Source organism: Muscardinus avellanarius (genome assembly GCF_963383645.1).
Source record: "Muscardinus avellanarius genome assembly, chromosome: 16".
Lineage (NCBI taxonomy): Eukaryota > Metazoa > Chordata > Mammalia > Rodentia > Gliridae > Muscardinus > Muscardinus avellanarius.
The window spans coordinates 16,101,199-16,113,288 of NC_137802.1; the positions used below are offsets into that span (position 1 = coordinate 16,101,199).

Genomic DNA, 12,090 nt, shown 5'->3' on the forward strand with positions numbered 1-12,090 from the left:
AGGCCAAGGCCAATAGCTAGACAGGGCTTGAATCCAGCCTCTCTACTTGGAAGCCAGGGGTCCATCTGGGTCAAGGATATTAGCTTGATGAATCCAGAACAGAGCCTGGCAGCAAGCCTGGGTTCTAGCACAGAGCCCTAGTACAGAAATGGCCCTGGCTGGGATGTTTCTTGTTTCAGAACTGGATCAGAAGAAGGCAGAAGGTAGAGTAGGGAAAGAAAAAAAAAAACTAATCCTGAGCTCCTGTGGACCTAGAAATCTATGGCTCAGTGGCAACGGAAAGGGGCACAGGGCTCCACAAAGTGGCTGAGGCCGGGGTGAGTAGTTATGCCCTGGCTCTGACAGTTTGGAACCCCTAGGGCCATCACAGGAAAAGGCTTTGGGGGAACAGTGTAAGTGTGGAATGAAAGAAGCGATCAGCTAGGATGATTTTCCAACATCCCCCTCCGTCCAGGATCCCTGACTCCAGGATCTAAGACTCTCGGCAGTCCTGGAAGTCCCAGCCAGCTCCTAGGCTCCTTCGATGTAGAGCACCTGGTAGGACCTGGCTGCTTAGGGCATGTGTGTGGCAGCAGGGGTGACGGCAGGGCCAGGAGCAGGGCTGGGAGACAGGCTGTGTTGGTGGCTGGCTCCCTGGGAGTTCAGGGAGCCTCCAGTCCAGGGACATTTCAGGGGGCAGGGGGACTGGAAGGGGAGGTCTCAGGGACACTGTGGAGAGAAGGCTCCCGATACATGGCCACTGTGAAGGGGAGAGAAAAAAGGGCAGAGGAGGAAAGTTAGGCACAGAGAGACCCAGGCAGAACCAGAGCTCTGAGAGGGTTCCTGTCCCTTACACTTACTCTCCAAGAACCACAAGCCAAGAAGGAGAGTCCCCCCAAATCCCCACAGGTCAAAGTCTTGCAGCTTGACCTATCATAACCATTCCTCAGCCAGGTGTGGTGGTGCATGCCTGGAATCCGAGTACTTGGGAGGCTGAGACAGGAGGACCGCAGGTTTGAGGACAACCTCAGTAAGCAGCGAGACTCCCATCAACCTAACGAGACCCTGTTTCAAAATAAAAATAGAGCTGGGCGTGGTGGTGCACGCTTGTAATCCCCGCGCTTGGGAGGCAGAGACAGGAGGATCGTGCTGGTTCGGAGCCAGCCTCGCTGGCTTAAGAGACCCTGTTTCCAAATAAAATATATAAAAAAATAGGTCTGGGAGTGTAGCCCGGAGGTAGAAGGGCTTCCAGGAACCCCAGTACCAAAAAAATAAAATAAAATAAAAAATAAAAATAAAAACAGAACTCTCATTCTTGCTCACACTCTCAAGGTGGCCCACGTTCTCCCTTGAATGTGTATCCTTACTTTCCTAAATAAACCTGTCTCTGAAAAAACAAAATAAAAATAAAAATGGGGCTGGGGGTGTAGTCCAGAGGTAGAATGACTCTGAGTTCAATCCCAAGTACTACACACACACACACACACACACACACACACACACCACATCCTCTTAATACTCATAGCCTGATCTGTTTGTCACTAAATACCAGTCAAGGTCAATACCCTCCCACATGGCCCACCTTTTCTTGAGTTCATACCCACCCTCCAGGAGCTTGGGCACAAAGTGGGCAGCTGCCTTGGTCTTCTTGACTCTGTTTCCCTTCATGACCCGGCCTTCCTTGTCCAGGCCTAGGTACCAGGCCCGACCAGAACGGCGCTGGCGGTAGAGAGCAGAGGCGTACAGGACATAATAATTCTCAAAAACGCACTCCTTAAAGCGACACTCAGCTGTGAAGTGGGGCTGAGGAGACAAAGAGCCAGAGAAACACACACAGATAGAGAGACAGAAACATCACTGGCGGAAGGAAGCCCTCGGGAGGAACAAAGCAGGATGTAATCCAAAGATTTGAGGGGGAGGAGAGCAACTTCTGAGTCCACGTAGGAACCGTAAGAACCGGATGCAGAGAGAAGGCAATGTGAGGAGCCTGGCAGGCCCTTCAGGATTACCAACTAGACTTGTAGGGTCTGGAATAAGATCCTTTCTCTTTGTTCTCAGGACGCAGGGTGAGAAGTGGTCTGATACCCTGAAAGGTTGAAAGCTCTGGACATCCAAAGAGCCTGGGATAAAAAACTGGGTGCCCTGGCACAGGCCTGTAATCCCAGGATTTGGGAGTCAGAGACAAAAGGATTGCAAGTTCATGGCCAGATTCAGCAACATAGCAAGATCCTGTTTCAAAAATAAGAAAGGAAAAAGCCGGGCGTGGTGGCACACGCTTGTCATCCCAGCATTTGGGAGGCTGAGACGGGAGGATTGCGGTTTGTGGCCAGCATCAGCTACCTAGTGAGGCCCTTTGCAACTTAGTGAGACCCTGTTTTAAAATAAAGAATAAAAAAATAGGGCTGGGGGTATAGCTCGGAGGGAGAAGCCCTCTGGGTTCCATCCCCAATACCACACACACAAAAAAAAAAAAAAAAAGAAAAAATAGGGTTGGGGGTATAGCTCAGAGGTAGAATGCCCCTGGGTTTCACCCCCAGTACTGCAAGAGAGAAAGAAAGAAAGAAAGAAAGAAAGAAAGAAAGAAAGAAAGAAAGAAAGAAAGAAAGAAAGAAAGAAACCAGGCATGGTGGTGCATGCTTGCAATCCCAATTTGGATTGGGATTTGGGAGGCAGAGACAGAAGGGTCATAGGTTTGAGGACAGCCTCAGTAAGTAGTGAGCGTCTCATCAATCTAGCAAGACCCTGTTTCAACATAAATATAAAATAGGGCTGAGGATGTAGCTTGGAGGCAGAATGCTCCTGGGTTCAATCCCAGTACCACAAAATAAATAAATAAATAAAATTTAAAAAAAAAGGGCTGGGGTGCAGCTCGGACGAAGGAAGCCCTAGGCTTGAACCCCCATTCCCCCTTCCAAAAATAACAAAAAACAAAAAAACAAAGCATACGGGGTACTTGGGGGAATGTGCACTGAACAGGACTTGGACACATCTTAGAGGAGGAGCTCGGGGGTGGGCAGTAACAATGCCCCATACACTGAAGCAGGAGGAAGTCCTGGGCCCAAATGTCTAGCTGAGGAAAGCAGTATACTGGGATACCACAGTACCATAGGCTGGCTACTCAGACTCATGGTCTCACCGAGCTGTAGAGCAGGCCCTCGGCGTTCATGGCCATGTAATGACCCAGCTTGGCACTCTGAATGGTGACGACACGGAGCCCCACGGGGATCAGGTTGAAGTGGGCTGGGGAGGAGAAAGGAGCAGGTTAAGGAGGCACCCCCCACTCTCGGCTCCCAGCAATCCCAGCTCCACAGCACCCCTCTGGGGGAGACAGGCTAAAAGCAACAGACCCTGGAGGGTGACAAGCGCGTCCTGTCCATTACCTATCTTCCCCTTTCCCACCCTCGCTGGCTTTCCCTCTCACTGAAGGAGCTGGTGTCCTCTGGGGTGCCCTGGATGCTCCCGTCGGGATTTGCCTGGAGGTAGAAACCCTGGCGGCAGAACAGCTTGGTGACGATGCCTTTGAGCTGAGGCTCTGGAAAGAGAGACATTCATCTTTGAAAATGACATCTCTGTTCCCAGAAACATTCCTATACATTGGTGGGATCACAGGAAAGAAAGAAGGGAGAATGGAGGGAAAGAAATGGGTGCAGGCCCGGGCTCTCTCTTACCCTCCACGCAAGCTTCCTGTCCCCTCGCTGACTCCAGGAGAAGCTGGGGTGTAGGTCCATTCTGTTTCCTCTAACCACCAGTTTTCAGTTTAATTTATTGAAATTTATTTAAATGGCTTAATTCCTACTCTACAGCTCAACCAGAAGGGGGAGGGGAGAGAGAGGAGGAAGGGAAGCGCCACAGCAAAAGCCTGGGCACGCAAGCAGGGCTACCCAAGGGGCCAAGTGCGTGTGAAGGGGAGGTGGGGAAGGTGACCGCGGGGAAGGGGCTCGGGTCCGGAGCGGGGGTGGCACTGGGCCTGACGCTGACTCAGCACCTGCTGCTGCGGCTGCCGCTTACTTGGCACCGGCCTCTGCTTGGCCCCGCGCCGGCTCGTCTGACACTGACCCATCTGTCTGTCTTGTCTTGTCTGTCAGTCGGCTGGCTCGCGGGGGCCTAGCTCTCCTTGAGTCTCAGTCTCTCCCCTTCAGCCAGGTAACCTGCCTAGGGTCGGGGCACATCCAGCACTATAGCAAGGAAATGGGGGAGGGGGCCGTGGGGCTAGCGAGGCAGGCTGAGTCACGTGGGGGCTGGGTCCCACTCCGAGGGTGGGCTGCGGACCGTACCACTCCGGACAGGGACAGCCGGCGGCGGGGGAGGAGGACACGGGGGTCCGCCTCTAAGGGGAAACAGGAGCGGGCTGGAGCGGGGCCAAAGGGACTCCCTTGACTGTCGTACTGGACGGGGACCACACGCTAACACACAGCTCTCACCCCCCTCCCTGTCGCCTGCTCTCTGTCGACTTCCCCGTCCCCCTTGTAGGTGGTACGACCCCCCCAAGTATCAGTGCCGGTCTCCAGTCCTGAACTGCGCGCCTCCGAGCGCCGGGTCCCCCGAGCCTGCGGGACCCGATTTCGGAGTCGTGCGGGGGTAATGGGAGGGGTTGCCCAGCTCCCGCCTACCAGCGTAGGTCACGGAGGAGGGCGCACGAGGGGCTGGCCGGCAAGGACACCCGGGGGAGAGTTGGGGAGATTGGACTCGAGCCAGGCGAGCTCGACCAGAAGGAGCCAAGCCAAGGCGTGGAGGAGCGGGAGAACCGGGGCGGGGGCGGGGCGGCCAGAGCTGCAGAAACCCTCGGGGTGACCCAGGCGTCCGGAACCCCCAGGCCCTTCCGCTCCGGATGGAAAGAATCGCGAGAACCGGCACGTAGGCGGAGGACGGTGGGGGTGGGGACTCCAATGTTGGGGGGGTGGGCGGGCTGGAGCTGCGAGGCTTGGGGCGCCAGACTTGGCCCCTCCAGCCTTCCCCTTGCCCTCGAAAGCAAGGAGACTCGGCGTTATGGACAAAAGAGGGGGGAAACTGAGGCACGGTCTGGTAGACTGTCGTTCTGGCCCACCCCCTCCCACTTTCAGAGACACCCTCAGCCGGGCCCCCCTTCTAAAGGATCCCTGGCCTCAGCCTCCCAGGCAGAGAGACCTCTGGCCAGGAGACCCCGCCCCAAGCCGCACTCACCCGGGCCGCGGTCCGGCCGCGCGGGCCGCCCCCCGCACAGTCGCACCTTGGACAGCAAGATGAGGAGCTGCTTCTGGCAAAGGGACTTGGTGCCGCGGGGACAAACGCGCCGCTGCGCAGACACCGGCCGGCTGCCCCCGGGCTCACGGACCTCCCGCTTCTGCCGGATCAGGCTACTGGCCAGTGCCGCCATGGCGCCCCGGGAGGAGACACCCCCAAACCAGCAGGCGCCCGGAGCGCCCTGGGCTCCTCCACTGGAGCCCTCTTACCAGGGCATGCTCTTGACGCTCGGGCCCCAACTCACCGCCCTGCCCACTAGACCTGAGGATAAGCCCCAGGCTCCCCCAGGTCTCCCTACAGCCTCCAGCTCCCAGCCCTCGGCCCGTGCTCCACCGGGTCCAGCAGCTGATGCACTCCTTGGCTGACCTCACTCTCGAATTTTGTCCCCTGCCGAAAACTGCCCCCTTCCCTTTTCTCCAGTGTCTTTCCCCACTTCTCCTATCCCAAGGCCAAGACCCCCCAAAATTCTAAGATGTGTTCCCAATATTCCCAGGCTCCTTTCCACCCTATTCTCGGGCCCACCCTCGGCCAGATGGCTCCTGTAAACTAAAGGGTGTGGGTCTTCAGCTTTGAAGACATTAGTTCACCCACCCCTGCTGGGCCACCGTCAATGTCAGGGAGGTCCCCGGCCCTGGGGCTTTTCTTTTGCTACTCTCTAAATGGATTTCACTGAAATCCCTCCAAAATATGTCTCAGAACATCCAGGCTGTCCAGGTTCAGTAAGAAGGGGCTCCTGGACCCTCTGGCTGAACAATGCCTCTTCTCACTCCCACCCCCATTTCTGTCCGGCAGGTTCCAGCTGCAGAGACCCTTTCCTCACCTGTCACCCTCCACTCCTCTTGAAGTCACCTCCAGAGCCGCCCTTCCTAGTGGATACACCAGGTGGTTGTCTGGGGGGACCCTCTGTTAACTTGAAATAAGAAGCATCCGGTTTCTTGGTTGGCCCCCCTCCCAGTTGCCCCTTAAATTTCCTCAGGGACAGCTGGTGCTGTTTAGATCCCACGCCCTCCAATCTAACCAGCCCCCCAAAAGAGGAGTGCACCCACGTTGTCACCAGTCCCCAAATGTGAACAGGCCCCCTACAAGTCAGCACATCAGAGCTTCCTGCGACAGGGTTTCCTCGTCCTCCCCAGGACTGCCTATAGCACCCCCTCTTTCTTTCCCCGACGCCCCTCAACCTGTCCTGTTGATCCGGGCGACGGGTGGCGCTGGCTCCGGTTCCAGGCTCCTCCCTCCCGGTCCCCCGCAAGCGGAGCTTCCCCCCACGCCCGGCTAGGCGTCCCGGACCCCCAGGAAGGAGTGAGGGTGTCTCTGCATAGCGCCCCGGTCCGGCGAAGTCGGAGCACTGGGCCTGGCGGCTGGACCAGGCAGAGCGGCGGCAGCGGCGGCGGCGGCGGCGGCTGTGGGAAGCCGAGGCGGCGGCGACAGCAGCTCCCCCTCCTCCGAGAGCCGGCCCGGGGGCGGGGCGGGGGGCGGAGACCGGGGAAGGGGGGAGAAGCTGGGCGGACGGAACCCTGGGGTTCCTTGGAGGCAGAGAGTGGGGACTGTCTCAGAGGCGGGCGGAGTCCAGGCAAGGCCGCACGTCTTGGGGATCCAGAGAAAGAGTGACAAGGAATTCTGAACGGAACCCTGGATGACGGGGAGAGATTGGGCTTTGGATAGAATGGCGGACGGCGGGGACCTGGACAGGGACCCTACTGCCTGGGGTGGAAGCGAGGACAACAGGACCGATGAAGAAAGTGTTGGGGAGCAAAAGCTGTAGAGATGGGGGTGGTAAGATCTAGAGTGAGGGGAAATCCAGCCTCTTTAATGTCTCTGCTTTTGTGTGTGACGAATTGATCATCCCCTGGTACCTCTCTCCTTTCCTCATTTTGTCAGCAAATACATCCTTCCCGGTGAGTCCTAAAGGGGTGGGGAGGCGATGGTTCTAAGAGACTGTACCCGGGCAGGAGGGGTGAAGGCCAGATGTGCAGAATGGATGACCCGAGTCCCGGACCGGGCAGGGAAATGGGGAGGAATCGCCTAGGATGTGTTCTAGAAGAGAGTTTTGGGGCCCAGGCACACAGTCCGCCTCCCATGCGAGGAGCGAGCTGTCCTCCCCTGAGGGTCACCAACAGACTCACTACACACGCTTAGGAGTGGCATCTTTAATGGGCTCCGCCTCCCACGCCTGCCAGGCCTCCCCCTTTGCGGGCAACCTTGGCTTCCTCCACTGCCACACGCAGGGCCCCGACAGGGTCCCCGCGCAGCTGCGCCAATGCCCCCAGCAGGGCCACTGTGCTGTCCCCTGCACGCAGCTTTTGGCTGCTCACAAAATAGTGAGGCAGCGTGCCGGCCTCGAGCACGCGGCCCAGCTCGTCCAGCAGCCCCAGGCAGCAGGCGCCCGCATTTTCCGGCCGCGCCAGGTAGAGCGCGGGCAGGCGCTCGCACGCCCAGTACAGCAGCGTCCGCAGGAGATAGGGCGCCGCGGCCCGGGTCCCCGCCACCAGCGGGCGCAGCAGCGCCTGGGCCGCCGCGTGCGCCTGCAGCAGCGGCGCGGGTATGCGCGCCTTGAGCGCCAGCTCCTGGCGGGCGAAGCAGAGCTGCCAGCCGGAGGTGCCTGCCTGCTCGTCGCCGCCACCCGGCACAAGGTAGAAGGAGGCGGGATCCAAGGCCAGAGGACCCGCCCACGAGTGGCTCCGAGCCCCCTCTGGCCAGCCCGCCACCGACACCACGGGGATCAGATCGAAGAGTAAGAGACGGCGCGGGGGCCCCGGTGTTGCCAGGAGGACCGTAGTGAAACCCGCGTGGCGAGCTGCGTGCACCAGACGCGGAGCCCCTGGGACCGGGATCAGGGACTCGGCGACCGTAGCCAGAGTCGCGAAGAACCAGGCAGCCACCTGGGCAGGGCACAAGGTGGGCCACGCCTCGGGAGCCGCGCCAGGCTTTGCGACCCGGCCTTCGACGGATGCCTCGGTGACGTCACTGCTCGGCCCTTTCAAGGGTGCCGGAGAGCCGAGATCAGTGACGTCGTGCGGAGGTGACTCGGGCCCCGAAACGTCACTAGGTGATTTTTCCAAAAACACATGCAGCTCAGGCTCAGTGACGTAACTCTGCGGCTGTTCCACGGAGCTTTGTTGGCCCTTGGGACTTGCTTCGCTCCTCTCGGTTTGGTGAATCGACGCACACCCTCCCGGGACTGGGGGTCCTAGGCAGTCCTGCCACGCCTCCTGGACGGTGGATCCGCCCAGCCCCTCTGGGAGGCGGAGCCTTGCGAAACAGGATTCCGGGTCCAATTGCAGCTCAGGCCCTGTGCCGTCTAGCGACAGCACCGGCACCAGGAGTGTGAAGCCGGCGTCGTAGTGCGGTCCCCGGGCATAGGGACCCAAGGGTGAATGCCCCAGATCCAGGGAGCCCTCGCGTATTCCACCACGAAGCAGCAAAAGCTCCACCTGGGGAGGAAAACGGGGGTCCCGGCGGTGAACCAGACCTAAGGGAGGAGAAAGGATCGTTGAGGGCGTCGTCCGTAGCTGGGGCGAGTTGTGTCGTGGCTGAGGACTGCAGAGTTCCCACAGGCAAGTAGGGTTACTTACCAAGCAAAGAAAAGATAAACTCCTTGGCCCGGAGGAGATCTGCTCCCGGCCTGGGCCCGTTGTTCCAGCTCTCCTGCACACCCAACTCCTGAATCAGTTGGGTCAGTTCCTGCAGCTGCGCCCCGGAGCAGAAGTCGAGGTCCGTGAGCGGCCTGGCTGGAGCCGGGGGCGGCGGGCCCCACCAGGAAGCACTTCCCCAGACCGTGGAAGCCATGCTAGTCTATCGTTTAGGGGCTAGGGAAAACTCAGAGGAGCGTTTTCTTTCCTGCCAAAAAGTCGCTCCAGTTCTTCCCCCTCCCGTAGCTGAGCGAGGACCCCTTACACAGTCTACAAATGGGTCTGCAAATAATGGGTTCTAAGTTTAGTCTTCAAAAGGAACAAAACAAATACCTCCTTCGCCTTTGTCCCTTTCTCATAGGCAGTTCCACGCACCCGTTAACAATTCACCTGACTTAGAAGGGGAAAGGTAGCTGAAGAGCCCCTCCCTCCTCAGGCAGGTGTAGCCAGGCTTCGTCGCTGCCCCAGTCTATCTCCCTTTACCTCTTTTACAAAAGAGGTTTATTGGTCTCTGGCTTCTCCCTTAAGGGTATCAGCAAGGTAGGGAGGAGAAAGAATTCAACAGGTAACTTCTTCCTGATGCCCACATGCCCACGCCCCTATTTTCGACCACGCCCCTTTCTGGAGGCTGTCTGGGAGGCTCTGCCTGGTCACGCCTCCAGGAAGAGTTCACTCACCTGTTTCACCCTTCTGAGACCTCGAGCTACCCTGGGAGTTGTAGTTTGTTTCCCGCGCAACTAGGGTGTTGGAGCCACGCCCCCACATTCTTTCCTGTTCCGCTGAAGTGGTGCCTGATGGAAGTTGTAGTTTCTATGGCGACATATTATCGTGTCTCTGTCAATGCTACACAAATAATTCTTGGATTTGGAGAGATAATTAGATGGATCTAAGTAGCAAACAATAATGGACACACTCTATGGCGGAGAGAGAAATAGGGACTCCTGCAACCTATGTGTGAGTAGAGAAGCCCTGATGGTTTAGACGTGAGGCTTCCTTTTCATGAATTATGACTTCCCTATTTTGGGAACAGGGAGAATGCAGCTTAGAAAGGTTGTACAAGACTTGCCCAAGGTCAGAGCTGAGCCAGGCAGATGTTAGAAAGGGGTTCCTTGGCTGGGGTGGGGGGAGAAGCATTTTCTTGGAATCAGTGGTGATAATATTGAGGCAGGAACATTCAGGTGGTGACCCAGAAATGGTCATCTGACTCATAGACCTGCATGTTACTCAAACATGCAGGAATCATGGTGAAGAAAAACTTGGGGATTTCACAGCTGTGTGCAGAGTTATCAGGACTGAAAAATCAAGTCCAGAGGAAATTCCCAGGAGAATGGAAGAGGGCAATAAAAACAATCAAGGGCAGGAAATTGCTTTCAGTAACCAATGCTACCAGGGACCAGAATACAGTTTAAGTGTAGGATGGGACCAGGAGCTAGAATAATGGGACATGAAGATGGGAGACGAGGGGCAAGCTCACAGATCAGACCAAGCTATCACCGGGCCAGTACTTTTTATATTCCTTCTGTCCGTGGTCTGTCTCTAAAGTAGGAGAGGCCTAAGTCCTATGGGATAAGCAGGAAGCCTAAAGAAAATTAGAATCTTGTAAGAGAGAGGACTCCTGAGATCAGAGCTCAATTTATGGAAGCCCAGGCCTCAGTAGTTTCTAGTCACTGATAAAAGGGATGTCTTTTGCCTTAGCTGCTCAGGCTGGGGAACTGCAAAACACCAAAACACAGCCCAGAACTGGGAACATAGGTTTCTGTACACCCACCTGTGATCCAAGAACCAGATCCAGCTGGGTACGGTGGCTCAGACCTATAAATCCAGAACATGGGAGGCTGAGACAAAAGGGTCACAGGTTCCAGGCCAGCCTCAGCAACTCAGAGAGCGCCTCAGCAATTTAGTGAGACCCTGTTTCAAAATAAAAGGTAAAATAGGAGCTGGGCCTGGTGGCACACACATGTCATCCCAGTACTTGGAAAGCCGAGACAGGAGACTGCAGGTTCAAAGCAGCCTCAGCAATTTATTGAGGCTCTCAGCAACTTAGCGAGACCCTGTTTCCAAATAAAAAATAAAATAGGGCTGGGGGTGTAGCCCAGAGGTAGAAGGCCCCGGGGCTCGATCTCTAATATAGATAGATAGATGATAGATAGAAAGATGGATAGATAGACAGACAGACAGACAGACAGACAGGCTGGGGGTATAGTGCAGAGGTATTGGGTTCAATCCCCAGTATCACAAAAAATAAGAAATCAGATCAGAAATACTGAAGACTGGACCTCTTTGTCCCAATCTGAGGTAAGCAGGCATTGGTCATCCTTACATCTCACCTGCTCCCAGAAGGTGGACTCTGAGCCTCCCTACAAAGGACAAAGTTCTCTGGGCTCTATGAGAGCTTTGAAAATGTTGGAGATGGGTGACAAGGGGAAGAAAAGTTCTTTAAACTCTAAGCATTGCTCCTCAACAGAATAGAATTTTCTGTAGCAGTGGAAAGACACTAAATCTCTGTTGTCCAATACAATACCCACTAGCCATAGGTGGCTGTTGAGCGCTTTAAATGTAGATTATGAAAGCTGGGTGTGGTGGTGCCTGCCGATAATCCCGGTACTTGGAGGCAGAGACAGGAGGATCACAGCTTTGAGATAGATCAGCCTCAGCAATTTAGCCAGGACCCCAGCAACTTAGTGAGAACCTGTTTCAAAATAAAACAGGACTAGAGGTGTAGCTCAGAGGTAGAATGACCCTGTGTTTAATTCCTTGTAACACACACGCACACACACACACACACACACACACACGCAAGTGCGCGCACACACACGTAGGGTATGCCTGGTGTGGTGGCACATACCTGCATTCCCAGTACTTGGGAGGCTGAGACAGGAAGTTGGCAGGTTTGAGGCCAGCCTCAACTACTTAGTGAGGCCTTTTGCAATTTAGTGAGACCCTGTTTTAAAATAAATAAAAAATAGGGCTGAAGCCGGGCGTGGTGGTGCACTCTTGTAATCCCAGCATTCGGGAGGCTGAGACCGGAGGATCGCGATTCGCGGACAGCCTCAGCTACTTAGTGAGGCCCTGCGCAACTTAGTGAGACCCTGTTTCATAGGAAAGAATAAAAACTAGGGCAGGGGATGTAGCTCAGAGGTCAAATGCCTCTGGGTTCTATCCCCAGACCTGCAAAAAAAAAAAAAAAAAATAGGGCTGAAGAGATAACTTGGAGGTAGAATGCTCTAGCTTCCATCAGAAAAAAAAAAAAAAAAAAGAAAAG

General features: G+C 55.9%; 2 protein-coding genes across 2 annotated transcripts; both read right to left on the bottom strand.

The window, feature by feature from the left end:
- Nucleotides 1-668: 668 nt before the first annotated feature.
- Nucleotides 669-5,332, bottom strand: FGF11 (fibroblast growth factor 11; the record flags this gene model as incomplete). Its single annotated transcript, XM_080713131.1, has 5 exons — nucleotides 669-739; nucleotides 1,584-1,782; nucleotides 3,116-3,219; nucleotides 3,401-3,511; nucleotides 5,140-5,332. The coding sequence occupies 5 exons, from the start codon at nucleotides 5,330-5,332 to the stop codon at nucleotides 669-671; spliced, it is 678 nt and encodes a 225-aa protein (XP_080569257.1).
- Nucleotides 5,333-7,346: 2,014 nt separating this feature from the next.
- TMEM102 (transmembrane protein 102) lies at nucleotides 7,347-8,985 on the bottom strand (the record flags this gene model as incomplete). The annotated part of the gene is made up of 2 exons (XM_080713103.1): nucleotides 7,347-8,668; nucleotides 8,772-8,985. The coding sequence occupies 2 exons, from the start codon at nucleotides 8,983-8,985 to the stop codon at nucleotides 7,347-7,349; spliced, it is 1,536 nt and encodes a 511-aa protein (XP_080569229.1).
- Between the last annotated feature and the right edge of the window lie 3,105 nt (nucleotides 8,986-12,090).